The sequence below is a fragment of the Blastocystis hominis genome (genome assembly GCF_000151665.1).
Source record: "Blastocystis hominis, Singapore isolate B (sub-type 7) whole genome shotgun sequence assembly, scaffold_8".
In the NCBI taxonomy this organism is placed as follows: domain Eukaryota; class Bigyra; order Opalinata; family Blastocystidae; genus Blastocystis; species Blastocystis hominis.
The window spans coordinates 299,938-316,176 of NW_013171867.1; the positions used below are offsets into that span (position 1 = coordinate 299,938).

The 16,239-nt window shown below is 47.4% G+C and overlaps 9 protein-coding genes; 4 read left to right on the forward strand and 5 right to left on the reverse strand.

Annotated features, from left to right (window-relative positions):
• The first annotated feature begins 19 nt into the window (after positions 1–19).
• Positions 20–777, forward strand: GSBLH_T00004771001 (uncharacterized protein). XM_013043731.1 has 4 exons: positions 20–54; positions 89–251; positions 284–659; positions 691–777. The coding sequence occupies exons 1-4, from the start codon at positions 27–29 to the stop codon at positions 769–771; spliced, it is 648 nt and encodes a 215-aa protein (XP_012899185.1). The 5' UTR covers positions 20–26; the 3' UTR covers positions 772–777.
• Positions 778–800: 23 nt separating this feature from the next.
• On the reverse strand, positions 801–1,194 carry GSBLH_T00004772001 (uncharacterized protein; the record flags this gene model as incomplete). XM_013043732.1 has 1 exon in its annotated part: positions 801–1,194. One exon carries the CDS (start codon positions 1,192–1,194, stop codon positions 835–837), a length of 360 nt encoding a protein of 119 aa, XP_012899186.1. The 3' UTR covers positions 801–834.
• Positions 1,195–1,214: 20 nt separating this feature from the next.
• Positions 1,215–1,895, forward strand: GSBLH_T00004773001 (uncharacterized protein; the record flags this gene model as incomplete). XM_013043733.1 has 1 exon in its annotated part: positions 1,215–1,895. The coding sequence occupies one exon, from the start codon at positions 1,215–1,217 to the stop codon at positions 1,854–1,856; it is 642 nt and encodes a 213-aa protein (XP_012899187.1). The 3' UTR covers positions 1,857–1,895.
• A 33-nt stretch (positions 1,896–1,928) lies between these two features.
• On the forward strand, positions 1,929–2,472 carry GSBLH_T00004774001 (Glutathione peroxidase; the record flags this gene model as incomplete). XM_013043734.1 has 4 exons in its annotated part: positions 1,929–2,213; positions 2,242–2,309; positions 2,341–2,371; positions 2,407–2,472. The coding sequence occupies 4 exons, from the start codon at positions 1,929–1,931 to the stop codon at positions 2,431–2,433; spliced, it is 411 nt and encodes a 136-aa protein (XP_012899188.1). The 3' UTR covers positions 2,434–2,472.
• A 25-nt stretch (positions 2,473–2,497) lies between these two features.
• GSBLH_T00004775001 (uncharacterized protein) lies at positions 2,498–7,321 on the reverse strand (the record flags this gene model as incomplete). XM_013043735.1 has 5 exons in its annotated part: positions 2,498–2,602; positions 2,638–4,315; positions 4,343–6,630; positions 6,889–7,174; positions 7,203–7,321. The coding sequence occupies 5 exons, from the start codon at positions 7,319–7,321 to the stop codon at positions 2,540–2,542; spliced, it is 4,434 nt and encodes a 1,477-aa protein (XP_012899189.1). The 3' UTR covers positions 2,498–2,539.
• A 2,766-nt stretch (positions 7,322–10,087) lies between these two features.
• On the reverse strand, positions 10,088–11,378 carry GSBLH_T00004776001 (Iron-containing alcohol dehydrogenase; the record flags this gene model as incomplete). XM_013043736.1 has 4 exons in its annotated part: positions 10,088–10,174; positions 10,208–10,667; positions 10,705–10,906; positions 10,938–11,378. The coding sequence occupies 4 exons, from the start codon at positions 11,376–11,378 to the stop codon at positions 10,090–10,092; spliced, it is 1,188 nt and encodes a 395-aa protein (XP_012899190.1). The 3' UTR covers positions 10,088–10,089.
• A 754-nt stretch (positions 11,379–12,132) lies between these two features.
• GSBLH_T00004777001 (uncharacterized protein) lies at positions 12,133–12,502 on the forward strand. XM_013043737.1 has 3 exons: positions 12,133–12,269; positions 12,303–12,403; positions 12,436–12,502. Exons 1-3 carry the CDS (start codon positions 12,141–12,143, stop codon positions 12,497–12,499), a joined length of 294 nt encoding a protein of 97 aa, XP_012899191.1. The 5' UTR covers positions 12,133–12,140; the 3' UTR covers positions 12,500–12,502.
• A 133-nt stretch (positions 12,503–12,635) lies between these two features.
• Positions 12,636–13,452, reverse strand: GSBLH_T00004778001 (uncharacterized protein; the record flags this gene model as incomplete). XM_013043738.1 has 1 exon in its annotated part: positions 12,636–13,452. One exon carries the CDS (start codon positions 13,450–13,452, stop codon positions 12,643–12,645), a length of 810 nt encoding a protein of 269 aa, XP_012899192.1. The 3' UTR covers positions 12,636–12,642.
• Positions 13,453–15,249: 1,797 nt separating this feature from the next.
• Positions 15,250–16,187, reverse strand: GSBLH_T00006878001 (uncharacterized protein; the record flags this gene model as incomplete). Its single annotated transcript, XM_013043739.1, has 2 exons — positions 15,250–15,273; positions 15,309–16,187. 2 exons carry the CDS (start codon positions 16,185–16,187, stop codon positions 15,250–15,252), a joined length of 903 nt encoding a protein of 300 aa, XP_012899193.1.
• Between the last annotated feature and the right edge of the window lie 52 nt (positions 16,188–16,239).

Below are 16,239 nucleotides of genomic sequence, written 5' to 3' on the forward strand. Positions count from 1 at the left end.
CTTCTTACCTTCCTTGCTTCATATTCATGCCTAGATCGAAGAGAGCTCATGTTGGTATGGTCTTTTCTACCCTTGCTAACTCCTTTAGTAAGTTTGACTCAAACCAAACAAAAGGGCAAGGAACATAAGGATAATGTAGTAAATACGGTGAGAGAGTGTGTGGACAACTACAAGTTTGTATATGTGTTGGAATTCGATAACTTGCGTACGAATGCATTTAAGGATCTCCGCCTCCAGTTAAATGATTGCAGGTATTCTCCACTTTTTACTGTGATCATACTAGGTTTTTGCTGGGCAAGAACCGTGTAATGCAGGTTGCTCTGGGTAGAAGTCCGGAGGAAGAATACCGTGATAATTTGAGCAAGTTGGGTGAGTACTTGGGAGGAAACTGTACGCTGTTCTTCACAAATCGTCCCCAAGAAGAGGTATTATCCTTCTTTAAAGAATACAAGTCCCTGGATTATGCCCGTGCTGGATTTAAGGCAACGGAGGAGTTTGTAATTCCCAAGGGAGAGATGCCTTTCGCTCATAGCATGATGGAGGAGTTCCGAAAGCTGCGTTTGCCCGTTGAGATGAAAAATGGAACCATCCACATGCGTGAGGACTATACAGTTTGTAAGAAGGGTAAGGTTTTGACTCCTGAACAATGTCGAATCTTGGTGAGTCGCTAATGTGCTGGATGATGAGTAGAAACTGTACTCGAAACCTATGGCTTACTTTGTACTCACACCCCGTGCCTGCTGGAGCAACGGAGAGTTACAAGTGTTTTAGTCTTTTCCACTGTTTGTAACAAACATACAAGGATGGTATTGACAAACACCAGTTACCACACACTTATGCAGACTCGCCACGGAACTTGGTCACAGCCTTCGTTCCCTCAGAAATAGCATGCTTCGCCAACTCTCCAGGAAGAATCAGACGAACAGCGGTCTGAATCTCTCGAGTACCCACAGTGCTCTTGTGATTGACGCGAGCCAGATGGCCAGCCTCCGTCACGATTCTCTCGAAAATATCAGAAACGAAGGAATTCATCACAGCCATTCCCTTCTTCGAGATTCCGCGCTTAGGATGCACCTGCTTCAAAACCTTGTAAATGTAGGTAGCATAAGAATCGACCTTGGTAGTCTTGCGGGCCTTCTTCTTATCGTCTCCCTGAACTTCAGTCGTAGGCTTCGTATTTTCGTTATCGGACATGTTTAGATTTGAAAAAGATTATGAATTGGAAAAAGGAGAGTTGTTCAAACAGGATTTTGTCTGTCCTATCATTGCCAGTATGTGATATCGATTGGACGAACAATAGATGGTGGCCTTTTGTTTGGCCTATCATTGATCGAATTGCTGATCTATTGGACAAACAAAATTCTGCCTCCAAATTCTCTTTGATTGACCGATTTCCCTCCTACATTTATTATTATTTGGATCTCGATAAGATAAACATGTCTGGAAAAGGTAAAGGAGGCCGTGGAAATGTGGAGGGAAAGACGATGAGTCGTTCTGCTCGTGCTGGAATCACCTTCCCTGTGGGTCGTATGGCTCGTTACATGAGAGATATGAGAGTGGCTGATCGTATCGGTGCTGGAGCTCCTGTGTACTTGGCTGCTGTGATTGAGTACTTGACTGCTGAAATTCTGGAGTTGGCTGGGAACGCTGCTCAGGACAGCAAGAAGAACCGCGTGGTTCCTCGCCACATTCAGTTGGCTGTGCGCAACGATGAAGAGTTGAACGCGCTGTTCGGCAACGTGACGATTGCTTCTGGAGGTGTGATTCCGTTCGTGCACTCGGAGCTGCTTCCCGATAAGAAGGAGGACGAGGAGGACGACAGTGAGGAGAAGGAAGACAAGGAAGACGCTGAGTAAAGTCGACTAAGCTAGTTTTTCTGAAAACTATATCTCAAATGTGTTTGTTGATAGACGAAGACACTACTTCAAATGATTTATCAATTTGTATTCAGAGATATTACTGGCGCTTCTGTGGCGTTTTCTCAGTTCAGGGGGAAAGTACTGCTGATCGTGAACACCGCCTCTGCTTGTGGACTCACTCCCCAGTACAAGGAGTTGGAGGAGCTCTACGAGAAGTACAAGTCGCAGGGATTTGAGGTGATTGCATTTCCCTGCAACCAGTTTGCTCACCAAGAGCCTGGTTCTTCGGAGGACATTCTTCGTTTTGTGAGAGAAAAGTATGGTGTCACGTTCCCCGTGATGGAAAAGAGCGACGTATAGGTGCAGTGCTGCTTCTCTGTAGGTCAATGGTCGCTCAACCAACGAGTTATTCGAATATTTGAAGAAGTCATGTCCTGGGTTTCTCGTAAAGTTGGTTTTCGATCCTCCTCTTTCAGCATAGTAACGTGAAGTGGAACTTTACCAAGTTCCTAGTGAGTCGCAACGGAACTCCCGTGAAGAGGTACAGTCCGACCACCAATCCTCTCTCTCTTGAGAAGGACATTCTGGAAGAACTATCCAAACCTGCCATCTATTCTCTTTGTTGCAACAAAGATGACAAAAGAACAGCTTTTAGTCTACTACTGCTACTACTACTACGATTACTTGTTTCCGTCATAATACTCCTGTATACACTTAATCTTGAGGAAATCGTCTCCTTGGAGCTAGACATCACACACTTCCCTAACCATCCTCCTACCGTGTACTTCTCAAACGCACGCACGAACTCCACCGCGCACTTGATATTGACGATGAGTGGGATATTGAAGTCCACCGCCATGCGACGAATCTTGTATCCCTCGGTGATGGCCTGGTCGGTGTTGTTGCTGGGCACGACGATGGCCAGATGAATTGACTGGTGGCGAATGTAGTCCAGAGCCAGGTTCTCCTTCACGTTCTCGCTCGACTTGTACACGCGATGGAGGCGCTCGGCGGGGATTCCGAAGGCGGCGAGGCGCTGGAAGGTTCCCTTCGTGGCGTAGAAGTGAACGTTCATTCCCTGCAGGATCTCCAGACCCTCCGTGAACTGGTTGAAATCGTTCTCGGGGATGCTGATGAGGAAGTTGCGCGCGCTCGTGTCGTTCTTGTCGAAGAACTTGAAGTGGAAGTTCGTGGACAGCAGCGACTTCAAGAAGGCCTCGCTCACGCTCTCTCCGTAGCAGGCCACTTCGCCGGTGGACGCCATTTCCACGCCCGTGGTCGGGTCCGCGCCGCTCAGACGCGTGAACGAGAACATCGGAGCCTTGCAGCCCACGTAGTTGAGATCGCGAAGCACGATGTTTCCGCGCTTGTACGGCAAACCGACCATCACGCGCGTCGCCAGCTCGATGAAGTTGAAGTCGAAGGTCTTGCTGATGAACGGGAACGTGCGCGAGGCGCGCAGGTTGCACTCGATCACCTTCACGTCGTTGTTCTTCGCCAGCAGCTGGATGTTGAACGGGCCCGTGATGTTCAGCGACTTGGCGATCGCGCGCGCGATCGCTCGGATGCGGCGCTCCGTCTCCGTGTACAGCTTCATCGAGGGGAGGAGCAACGTCGCGTCGCCCGAGTGCACGCCCGCGTTCTCGATGTGCTCCGAGATCGCGTAGTTGATGATCTCTCCGTGGTCCGCCACCGCGTCGAACTCGATCTCCTTCGCTCCCAGAATGAACTTCGACACCACCACCGGGTAGTCGCTGCTGATGTTCGCCGCGCGGCCCAGACACGCCTTCAGGTGGTTCTCGTTCATGCACACGCTCATCGCCGCGCCGCTCAGCACGAACGACGGACGCACCAGCACCGGGTAGCTCACCTTCTCCGCGAACTCGAACGCCTTCGACTCGGACGTCACCGCCACCCACTCGGGCTGGTCGATGTGCAGACGGTCCAGCAGGTCGCTGAACTTGCTGCGGTCCTCCGCGCACTCGATCATCGACGGCGACGTGCCGAAGATGCGCACCTTGTTCTCCGCCAGCGGCAGCGAGAGGTTGTTCGGGATCTGGCCTCCCACCGAGATGATCACTCCCTCCGACTGCTCCGCCTCGTAGATGTCCAGGATGCGCTCCAGAGACAGCTCCTCGAAGTACAGGCGATCGCTCTCGTCGTAGTCCGTAGACACCGTCTCGGGGTTGAAGTTCACCACGATCGTCTTCTTCTGCGCCTCCTTCAGCGCGCGGATGCAGCTCACCGCCGCCCAATCAAACTCCACCGACGACCCGATCGCGTACGGACCGCAGCCCAGCACGATCACGCCGTGGTCGTGGAACGTGATGTCGTGCTCCACGCCGCTGTACGTCATGTACAGGTAGTTCGTCGTCGCGGGGAACTCGGCCGCCAGCGTGTCCACCTGCTTCACCACCGGCAGCACCTTCAGCGCCTTGCGCGCCTCCCGCACCAAGCTCTCCTTCTGCCGACGCGTCAGCGACGCGTCCGGGAACGAGAGCAGCGCCGCCAGCTGCAGGTCGCTGAAGCCCAGACACTTCACGACCTTCATGCGCTCCACCGTCAGCTCCTCCAACCGGCGACCCGCCAGCCACTTGCGAGCCAGGTGGATGTTGTTCAGCTTCGCGAGGAACCAGTTATCGATCTTCGTGATGCTGTGGATGCGGTCGATCGAGTAGTTCCGCTCGAGCGCCAGCGCCAGGGCGTGGATTCGACGGTCATCGGGGTGCAGCAGCAGACGCACCAGCTCCTCCTCGCTCCACTCCACGGAGGGCAGATCGAAGCCCTGCACCAGCGGGTTCACCATGCGGACCGCCTTCTGCAAGGCCTCTTCGAAGCGACGCCCGATCGACATCACTTCGCCCACGGACTTCATGCACGAGCCCAGCAGCGGCGACACGCGGTGGAACTTCTTCAGGTCCCAACGCGGCACCTTCACCACGCAGTAGTCCAGCGAGGGCTCGAAGCAGGCGGTCGTCGTGCTCGTTACGCGGTTGCTGATCTGGATCAGATTGTTGCCCAGCGCGAGCTTCGCGGCCACGTAGGCCAGCGGGTAGCCCGTCGCCTTCGAGGCCAGCGCGGAGGAGCGGGACAGACGCGCGTTCACCTCGATGATGCAGTACTCCTCGCTGTCCGGGTTCAACGCGTACTGGATGTTGCACTCTCCGATCACGCCCAAGTGGCGCACCACCTTGATGGCCGTGTCACGCAGCAGCATGTACTCGCGGTTTGTGAGCGTCTGGGAAGGAGCCACCACGATGGAGTCGCCCGTGTGGATGCCCAGCGGGTCGAAGTTCTCCATGTTGCACACCGTCACGCAGTTGTCGTACGAGTCGCGCACCACTTCGTACTCGATTTCCTTCCACCCACGCAGATCCTTGTCGATCAGCAGCTGATCCGAGCACGTGAACGACCGCGACACCAGCTCCACCAGCTCTTCCCGATTCTCCGCGAACCCGGAGCCCAATCCGCCCAGTGCGAACGCGCTTCGCACCAGCACCGGGTACCCGATCTTCTCGGCCACCTCGATCGCTTCCTCCACCGAGGTCGCGGGGTACGACAGCGCCAGCTTCTCGTTGATCTCGTCCAGACGCTCCTTGAACAGCTCGCGGTCCTCCGTGTCGATCACCGTCTGGATCGGCGTGCCCAGGACGTGCACGTTGTGCCGAGCCAGCTCGCCGGACTCGAACAGCTTGATGCCCACGTTCAGAGCCGTCTGGCCGCCCATCGACACCAGCATGCAGTCGGGCTTCTCCTTCTCGATCACGCGGATCACAAACGACGGCGTCACCGGCAGGAAGTACACCTTGTCCGCCAGGTTCTTCGAGGTCTGCACCGTCGCGATGTTCGGGTTCATCAGCACCACTTCCAGACCCTCCTCGCGCATCGCCTTGATCGCCTGCGAGCCGCTGTAGTCGAACTCGCCGGCCTGTCCGATGCTCAGACCTCCCGAGCCCAGGATCAGAACCTTCCGGAACTTCTGCAGACGGAAGAAGTTCGTGTTCAGCGGCGTGTTCAGCGGCTGCTCCGCGCCCTTGATGTTGGCGATGAAGCGGTCGAAGAGGAAGCGCGTGTCCAGAGGTCCGGCGCACGCTTCCGGATGGAACTGGGAGGAGAAGATCTTCTTCGTGCGATGGATGATGCCCTCGTTGGAGTAATCGTTCGCGTTGAAGAACAGCGGCTGCCAGTCCGGAGGCAGCGTCTTCTCGTCCACCGCGAATCCGTGGTTCTGCGACGTGATGAAGCACTGGCCCGTCGTCAGATCCACGCAAGGCACGTTCGCCGCGCGGTTGCCGAACTTCATCTTGTAGGTGCGCGCGCCAGCAGCCAGCGCCAAGAGCTGGTTGCCGAGGCAGATTCCGAAGATGGGAATGTCCGTCGTGATCGCCCACTTCAGATGATCGATCGTGGCCTGCGCCATTTCCGGGTTGCCGGGACCATTGCTCAGGAAAATGCCGTCGTACTCGTCGCGATGAGCCTCCAAATCGTAGTCGAACGGAACCACCGTCACTTGCACCTTGCGCTCACAGAGGCAGCGGATGATGTTGTTCTTGATACCACAGTCCACCGCCACCACGCGAGGCGACAAACCCTTGTTGAACACGCGGGGCTCTTTGATCGACACCTCAGCCACCAGATTTCGCTCGTTCGGATCCTCGATCTCCACGTGCTGGCCTGCAAACTCGATCTTGCCCAGAAGAACGCCGTGCTCGCGAATCTTCTTTGTCAGCATTCGAGTATCGATTCCATAGAGAGCGGGAATGTGATGCTCCTAGAAGAGGTTAGTGTAAGGCCATTAACTAAGACGAGCGATACGATACGAAATGAAATGAAATGAGATGAAACAAATCAAATCAAATCAAATCAAATCAAAACACTCGTCAACTCAAATAGCATGCAAACTCAGCATCACTCAAAACGAGAGATGGAACGAGTTCGAATCACTCTACCACTCCTGTAACAGACCAGACAGATGGTACACTGAAAGATCCTGACTAAGGTGTGGCAACACAAACAAACCATTTCTTACCTTAAGCCAATCACTGAGGGACTTCCGAGCAGCCCAGTGGCTGTACTCCCACGAGTAGTCCGCAACGATCACACCAGCCACATGGATTTCATTCGACTCGAAGTACTTCGGCAAGCCCCATTCATCCAACTCGTCTCCAGGGATTCCGTAATTACCCATCATCGGGAAGGTGAACACCAATATCTGACCTCGATAAGAAGGATCTGTGAGAGACTCAGGATACCCAACCATTCCCGTATTGAACACCACCTCTCCAGAACGAGAGACATTCTCTCCGAAAGAAAATCTACTCAAAATACACCGCTAACTCGTACCCTTCAAAGACAGTTCCGTCAGCTAGGATCAACTTTCCCTTCTCGATGTCTCTATCAATGCAGGTATCTCCGAAGTTAGGAACGACCATACAATCTACACAAGCGTTACTTTCCAACATTACATCGCCAGATTGATTCACCTACTTGTGGAAGAGTCCATAACAACTTTAGAGATAATCTTTTATCTGCCTGTGATGAAATATTGGCAAAAAAGGTTCTTCCCAAATTCCCGTGGTTCTCTAATAGGGCCCTTCCACATTCCAATGTGCCGTTATTACTCCACTCATGATTCCCTAAAACGATCCATTGCGAATATATGGACCTGAATCTCTGCTTGTGCAAATAATACTCGCAAGTTTCGTTTTGGATGTTTTCTTTGGTTTGACTGTTTCAAAATTTCGTGTGATGTTTATCTTCACTTTAGAAGCTTCCGAACATTCAATAAACGAGTTAAAGGCAGAAAACGAGCGATTAACGATACTGTGCTATTTAATTAGTAGTAGAAATGAAAATAGAAACTAGTCGAATATTGTTCGGTCAAAACAAATCACATTGTAATACAGAAAACGAAAGTCTCCCTGTTTGCTATAGCATTGATTACTAACTCCGATTAAAACAAAAATAGGAAGAAAATGAAGTGGGAAATACAAAATGTCCTTTAGTAAGGGTGTTTTGCTATTTTGTGATGGAACGGAGCTCGATTTTGTTTTTGTCATTCCAAAGTCCGCTCGGTTCGTGAGAGATGTGGTTGTAGAAGTAGCAGCAGTTTTGGAAAAGCTGTACGTTGTGTAAGAGTTAGGTTACAAACAGGAAAATAGAATGCTGTATGAGAAATAGTGTAGAAGTGTGTCTAGAGTTCGAAGACGAGCCTGTAAGAGATAGGGCGAAGCTTTGGTGTAGAAGAGATACTATCGTGTGCCATATGAATTCCCTATTATCACCAGAGAAGTGCGATGGGGCTTTCGCCTCCTCCCAAGCTCAGTTGACTCTGGAACAGCGCAACAAGCAAGTTTGGTGAAGGACGTAGATGTAACGTTTGATTCACTAATGAATATCGATTTTTCTGAACTCCATTCAGGTCCCGTTTCTTCCCACACCACACCTCAAAAGTTTCTATAGATTATTTTAATTTTTCTTAATTGTAACATTAAGTTTGTTTGATATAGCATATTGATTTGGTAGAGATAGAGCTACTTTCTTTGAACTATGAGGAGTGAAGCGTTTACTATCTTTCTTGTTCTTGTTGCCTCTCTGTAAGCGATTTGCAATATCATATAAACCCGTAGAACAGCACTTGTGCCATTTTTGTGTTTTACAAGCAATTCCTTATTTGTTTGAATTCTATATGATTGTGATGTGAATAGGTTCCACTGAAAGAGGAAGTTTCTCGTGAAGTGAGTAACGTAACTTTGAACAGCCGTGTTCCTAACTCTCCTGCTCCTAGTCATGACTCGAAGCAGGTTAAACCACAAGAATTGGTGAATACTGGGGGAAAGCAGAAGATGGATATAAAGGACATAATAGCAAAAATGTCGGGTATGTCTCGGGACGAAGTAATGCTTCCAAAAGAGAAAGAAGAGTTTTTCGAAAAGAAGCCAGAACGCCAAGGCAAGCAGAACGAACGAGAAAAAGGGACTTCGATTTATCTCTACTCGGGCTGTTCTCTCCAAAAACAAATTTCGAAAGAATATCGTACATCCATAAGCTTCGTGTGAGTGTAGGTGAGGAGCAAGACACATCTCGCTTCGACATTACAGTGGTCACCGTTGGTAGTTTGAATCGTCTTTTCATCCTTCCGATCTATGCGTCAAGGTGGAATGGGTATGGATGATGTTTTCCTCTGAAGTAGCCCAATCGTTTTTGTGATCTATCTTCGTGAAGAGGAAGTGGTCCAACTGAATGAGTTTTTGCGGCTACCGGAGAACTCGATTCTATGCGAACCTCGCATTCGCTTGCTGACTTATGTGGCTGCGAAAGGGTCTTTCTTTTATTCGAACTACCCGATCAACATCCTCCGCAATCTGGGGATTCACAACGTGCACACATCGCATATGATCGTGTTGGACATGGATATGTGGATGAGCAGTGGAGATTAAGAGTACTTGCTTATTCTAGAGGATTCCTATGAAACGCTGCTTCGCTTGCCCGAGAATATCGCGACGGATAAAAAAGCGGCTCTCGTGATTCCAGCATTCTTTCACACGGGCTGGGAGATCAAGAACGGAACGCTGATGGACCAAGTGAACTCGTTGGGATAGTGAAAGGATGTGAAATAGAATTAAGAAGTATATCCCGTTTACCATGGATGATTTAGTGGAGTGTATAGAGAAGAGGCGATGTTCTTCGTCCAAGAAAAACCTGTTCACTCATGTAGCGCAATGGAAGACAGTTCGTCACATCTAGAAATACATGCTAAAAAGTTGGCTTCAGGACTTGAAGAGTGGGAATCAGCAACCCTATTACAACTACACGTGTTGGAAATCTTATTTGCTAGAACCGTTTGTGATGAGAGATGGGTGAATGGTAGTTATCTGCTTGTGTATCGAAATGATTCTGTGACTGAATTTGTGGAGAAGTTTATAAACTATGGATTCAATAAGATTTCGTACGTGGAAACAATTCGCAGAGAGGAATATCGTTTCGCCCTTGCTGGAAAGGTATTTGCGTTCGATCTACCTCATTTGCCGTATTGAATAATGGAGAGATTCATGGTATAGATCATCGTATAATAAGGATCACACCACTCATACAAAGTCCGGCAATTACTTACTAAACTATTATTATACACAAACACTTTTGAAACGAACCAAGAATAACAAGCACATTTTACCAATATGTAAATAATACAATACAATACAATACAATATGTTTGGCACAAACAATCAAATTAATAACTATCCAAAATCAGTTGACGAGCCACATGAGCATCAACATTTCCTAACTCACCCAAATGAGTATCATTCTCCAAGAATCTACATGTAAAAACTATTTCGATTTCAGCCTACTTCTTTTCAACTTCTTCTACCCATTTACGATCTCCAGTCGGATCATATGCAGAAATATGAGTCGGAACCTTCATATCCTTTTCATAGAAATCGACAATTGCATCGATTGTCTTGTTTGCAATTTCGTCATCGTCACTTCCTTCCAGATTGAACACACGTCGACCCATCTGAGCCAATTTCTCTTTCTTTGATTCGAAATTGAATCGAAGTAAACGAGGTTGAATACAAGCCAAAGTACGACCATGATCAATTCCCAAATAGACAGTCAATTCATGGCCAACAAAATGGGTTGCCCAATCTTCTTCAACTCCTTGGCAAATCCAACCATTCTGGGCTTGAGTCGAAGCCCACATTATATTCGAACGAGCCACATAACTCATCGGATCTTTCATTACCAATCGTCCATTATCAATGAGAACCTTCAATAATGCTTCAGAATATCGATCCTGGACATCAGCATCTACACAATGATTAACAATCACAACCATAATAAATACTTTGACAGCTCGTGATGTATTGTTCACATACATGAACAAATGAATCAACAACACCATTCGTAGTTTGTCTTTCTGGAAGAGACATAGTTGTGAGAGGATCCAAAATCGCAAATTTGGGAAGCAACAAGTCATTGGAAATGGGATGCTTAATCTTCAAAGCACGACGAGAAATCACTCCATGAATATTGCTTTCTGATCCAGTCTATATATAAATACCATAGAGAACAACAAACAGCAGGAAGAGTCAAAACAACACCAATGGGAAGGGCATCAGTGATGGTATATGCAGTTTGCAGAACCAGATCCCATGGATCGTTGGTTTTATCCCACTTACTAGCAGCAGCAATAAGCTTTGTACCATCAGCAACAGAACCTCCTCCAACAGCAAGAAGATACACACGATTTACATCCAGTTTCTTGATTTCAGCCACAGCTTTCATCAAAGTATCAAAGTCAGGGTTCGCTTCAATTCCACCAAACTCATGGACTTCATATCCCTTTAGAGCAGTCATAACTTGATCATAAGTTCCGTTACGCTTTATACTGCCTCCTCCATATGTCATATAAACAATACGATCCTTCGGAATCAGAGTGGGAAGTTGAGCGATCTGTCCTTTTCCAAAGACAATACGAGTAGTATTAGCAAAGTTGAAATTGTTAACAGCCTTCATCATATTATGTAAAATAGATAAGTATCCAAGGAATGAATAAATAAATAATGAGGAAACAAGAGAAAGACAAATCTTTTCAAGAAAATTCAAGGAAATTTCTTGGCGAATATCAATCCTAATATACTTAGGAAAATCATGGTTTTAGGTTGTCCATTATTTTCGAAATCTCGTGGTTTTCAGTGCCATATAGTTGATCAAATCGAATAACAGCCAATAGTTGTTTTGTACCTTTGTTTAAGTAAACCAAAGCAATCATATCACTTGATTGTGAATGTTGCAGAGTTTTGTTTGGGCACTGTATACAATTGTTTCGACTTGTTTTTACATTCCATTCTTTGACTATTTGACATTTTGTATTTGGTCATTGGTCTTCATTATTATACCAAGTTGTACAGAATCACAAGGAGTAATATTTACCGAATCTTAAAAGTGCACCTTCCGTGTTTTAGCCCTTCATTAATTCCTTTCTACTAATATTGATTATTGTCGTTAATTGATGTTGAATAGTATCCATTCTGTATACTTTACAAGTGTTTTGAGTCTTTCTGTTGAAACACTTTGATATGATGCGTACTTGTCTTTTCAATGTATGTATTCTACTAAACAATATTCAAAAGTAACAATTTCAGCTTTCTTATTGAGTACGGACTTCGCTGATCTGCTTTGAGTTTCCTTCTATTTCTAAGCTTAAATTGTTTCGAATAGCAAGATTCTCATTTTGTACTGAAAAGGCTCATTTTTTGTCATATCATAGAAACAAACTCAATGGAAGACGTAAGACGTCCAAGTTACTACAAATCGTATGAAAGAAAGCCTCAAACGGTTGAAGATGAAGCGCCTAACCTTTACAGTATCATCTCGTTGTTTATGGGCTTAGCGGCTGTCTTTTTCAATGTTTTAATAATTTGATTCGATCTCACAAAATAGTCTCGTTTACTTGGGTGGCTAAGTCTCTTTACTGGAGTGGCTTCTCTAACGTGGATGAAATTGGTCTCTGTAGATAAGTTCAACATTCTCGTGACGTTGGGGTAAGTATTGTCTGTGAATCCTGTCTGTTTAGTTTTGCTTTTATGTCGATGCTGTCTTCCTATGTGAAAACGTATTTTGAATCGATGAAGAAATGAGGATTGCTGCTTGTTCCGAGTAATGGAGTAGTTCTCTCACTCCTGTTCTCCACTCTCTATTTTCCACATTTGTAACACTCGTTTCATCTCACTCACTCCCACCCACACCTTGATTGGCCATTACAACAAACAATGCATCCCCATTATTCCTCCTTCACACTCACTTGAGGGTACTTCTCCAGCAGATCTTCCCACACCGTTCTCTCCTTGACGATATCGTTCACCACCACGGCCACATCCTCGATAGGCAATCGCACCTGCTTCATCGAGTCTCTTTCTCTCAGGGTGACGGTGTTGAACAGCTCGCTCTTTTCGTCGACCGTCTCGAAGTCGATCGTCACAGCGAACGGGATTCCGATCTCATCGGCACGCGCATAGCGTCGTCCGATCGACGCCGAGGAAGCATCGGTCTTGAAGGCCAGCGCGTAGGAGCGAAGCGACGCTCCGATGCGATCCACGATGGGCGTGAATTGTTCGGAGTTGTTGATGGGCATCACGGAGCACTTGAACGCCGCCACCGTCGGCTTGAACGCCATCACGTTTCGCTTCTCCTCTCCCTCGCGGACATAGAACGCGTGCTCCAGGATGGAGTAGATCAGTCTGCCCACTCCGAAGGACGGCTCCACCACCGAGGGGATGAACTTCTCCTCGTGGATCTTCAGCACCGTCGGCTTGAACGTCACCATCTCGGGCGTGATGGTGTACTTGGCGCCGTTCGCGCAGGGGCCGATCTCCGCGGAGCCCGTCGCCGCCAGACTGTCCGCCAGCTTCTGGCACTCCTCCGGCTGCTCCTCGCCCAGCGTCTTCAGATAGTCCTTGACGATCGCCTGCTCCTTCTTGAAGGCCACGCCGATCGCGCGGCTGTTGAACGTCGGAGCCAGCACGTTCTTCTCGATCGGGACGTCGTGCTTCACCGAGGCCGTCATCTCCACCTTCGTAGCGTCGCTGTGCATCTACCGCTCACGCCATGCCGCCTCGTCCACCTTGAGAACGTGCTCTCCAGCTCCAAGCCGATCGACGCGCTCGAAATCGTGACCTCGTAGCTGCGGTAGGGAAGCGACGGCTCTTCGATGAAGCGGAACGACGGGTCCTCGATCGCCTTCTGGATCTCCGCCTTCTGGTACACCTCGTTCGAGGAGAGGATCAGCTCCAGCTTCGACACCGCGTTCTTCGTCACCGCGGGGAGCGACATGTTGCTCGCCGCGTCGAACGGAACGTCCGCGATGTCCACGCAGAACGACACTTGCGACACTTTGTAGTGCACCATCAGCAGGTTATCGCTCGTCGACAGAACCGCGGGACCCGTCTGCGGCCTACGATGGTCAGGGAAACGAAACGAGGCGCACAGAGCGACGGTGTTGTAGTACTTGAACTCGTTCTCGCGATTGCTGAACGCGAAAACGTACAGAAACCCGCGCTGCTGGCAGTACTGGATCAGATACGTCGCGCGATAAAACGTGGAAACCATCGTGGTCGTGTGGTCGGGAGTGATGTTCAGCGACAAGGACTGGAGTCTCTGGCGTCAAGAGGGAGTCGAAAGAGGACCGTAACGACCAGCTCGCGGACGGTGTAGACGTAAACGCGGCCGCTTCCCGTCTCCGAAGCGATGACCAGCTGGTTGAGGTGATTGCACCACAGCTGCGAGACGTTCAGCTTGATGCTCTTGATCTGGGGGTGAGGGGAGGGAGGAAGAGAGAGAAACCAGGTAAAAGGACTTCACTGAGACTTCGTAGAAGGTCAGCGACTTGTTGGTTGCGACCACCAAAATGGGACAGTACACCTTCTGCTTTTTAACCTCCCCTCGAGTGTGGATCCACACGGTGCCATTCGGAATGATGGATTCCTTTGATTTGGTCGTGATCTTCACGCAATTATGTCTACAGCTCGCAAAATAGAGACAACCCTACTTCGGATCGACGAGGTTGTAGATTTCAACCAAAGTGGGGCTGCGAACAATCGAAATAAAGCGACGGTCATTGGAAAAACTTACGGAGAGAATAGGTCCCTGAGGAATGAAGGTAATTGGGGTCGACAGCTTCACAGGAAGCAATGTCAAATCGCTCAGCGTCTGAAAGAACATTCTACAACAATCAGCCCGATCTCCTCAAAATAATACATTGGCTGCTCTTTGTGTACGTGGACGAGAATGTTTGAATTTTCATCGTAATAAATCTACGACTCACCACCCAATTCTTATTCCCAACATCAAACGCTTCGCTATTGATCTTGAGATAATAAGGAGATAATATCGTTTGTCTAGAATATACAGAACTCATAGAATATCAATAGGAACTGAGATATTTGCATCACTCTATTTGATGAAGATATTTGGGCTTTTTTTGGAATTGCTAACAAAGTGGAAAAAGCAACAGAAGATACAAGATCACAGGAAAGAAGGTTAGATATGTGGAATACTACGTGGTTGTGCATATTGCTAAGGAATAGAGAGACAGGTAGAATACTATTATTGAATCGTTCTGTATGGAATAATAAATGAAATGATATGCATTGTAAATTTGGAATATCAGGGTATACTTATAATATCCTATTCATTGATGTGAACCAAAAAGGACAAATACCAGCTATTTCTGTCAAATCGTTTAAGTGATCATTATTGTTTTTGTAGGAGCTACACATATCAAAATATGTAATGTAGCAAAGTAGCGGGGCTTTAGATTTGAGAGCAATTAAGATATAATTGTAAATCACATCTAAATAAAGAGAAAAGTTAAAAGAATGTATTTTTCGGGTTATGGCGTGATATTTATGTAAGACTAAAATAAACACAATAATCACCATAATATCGTACATCAGTTTTTTCGTCCAGTAATACTCTGTTGAATGCAAAATCCTTACAAATCACTTGAAGAGTTCCTCCAACTTCCAATTTCAAACGTAGTGTTAACTTTTGTTGTCCTCTAGGTCGTCTACAGTCTTCTGGATTTATAAACTGCCAAGACTCAACCTCTGTACATTTCTCAATATCAACCAATTCTTGTCCCTCATCATCTTCACATTGATAAACACTGATATTAATTCTTTCAGGATAATCAAAGTAAATAGAAAACACTTTCTCTGCGGAAGTACAAGGAATAGCCGTTCCTTTGCTTAGGATAATTGCCACTTGGTCATTTCCAGATTTTAGTCCATAAGAAATTGCAATAGGCTCTGTCATGCTCATTTTTGCATTTTTATCGTTCATAATGCATGCTAATTCATAAGCTCCTTGAGAAACACAGGTTATTGGATCGATTTTCTCAAATCGTTTTCGTTTTAATTGCTCCTTAAATAGTAACTGACGGAAAACCACCAATTGAGAAGAACCTCCAACTAATAGAACGTGTGGCAGTACACCTGGCATTTGACTTGGCTTCCTTGTAATGTACTGAAGAGGCTTTAGTACTGCAGATTCCATGCAATTCATAATTGCTTCAGTTACTTCCCTAAATGGAAGTGTAATGACCTCAACCTCAGTAGTTAGGTAGGATACATCGATTTCGTATGTAAGGTGTTCATTCTTCCTTAAAAAGGCTACATAATTGTCATCATCTGTAGTCTTCGTATTCATTGCTATCTTGACTTCTTCACAAATGTTCCTTAGTCTTGCCAGTTTTCGTGCCGTTCCTCTCTTTGACTTGTCGATTACAACACCATAATTATATCTCAATTCAGCTAAAACAAGATCCATTATTGCATTATCTATATCATTTCCTCCTAGGCATGGATTTCCAGCGTTATCT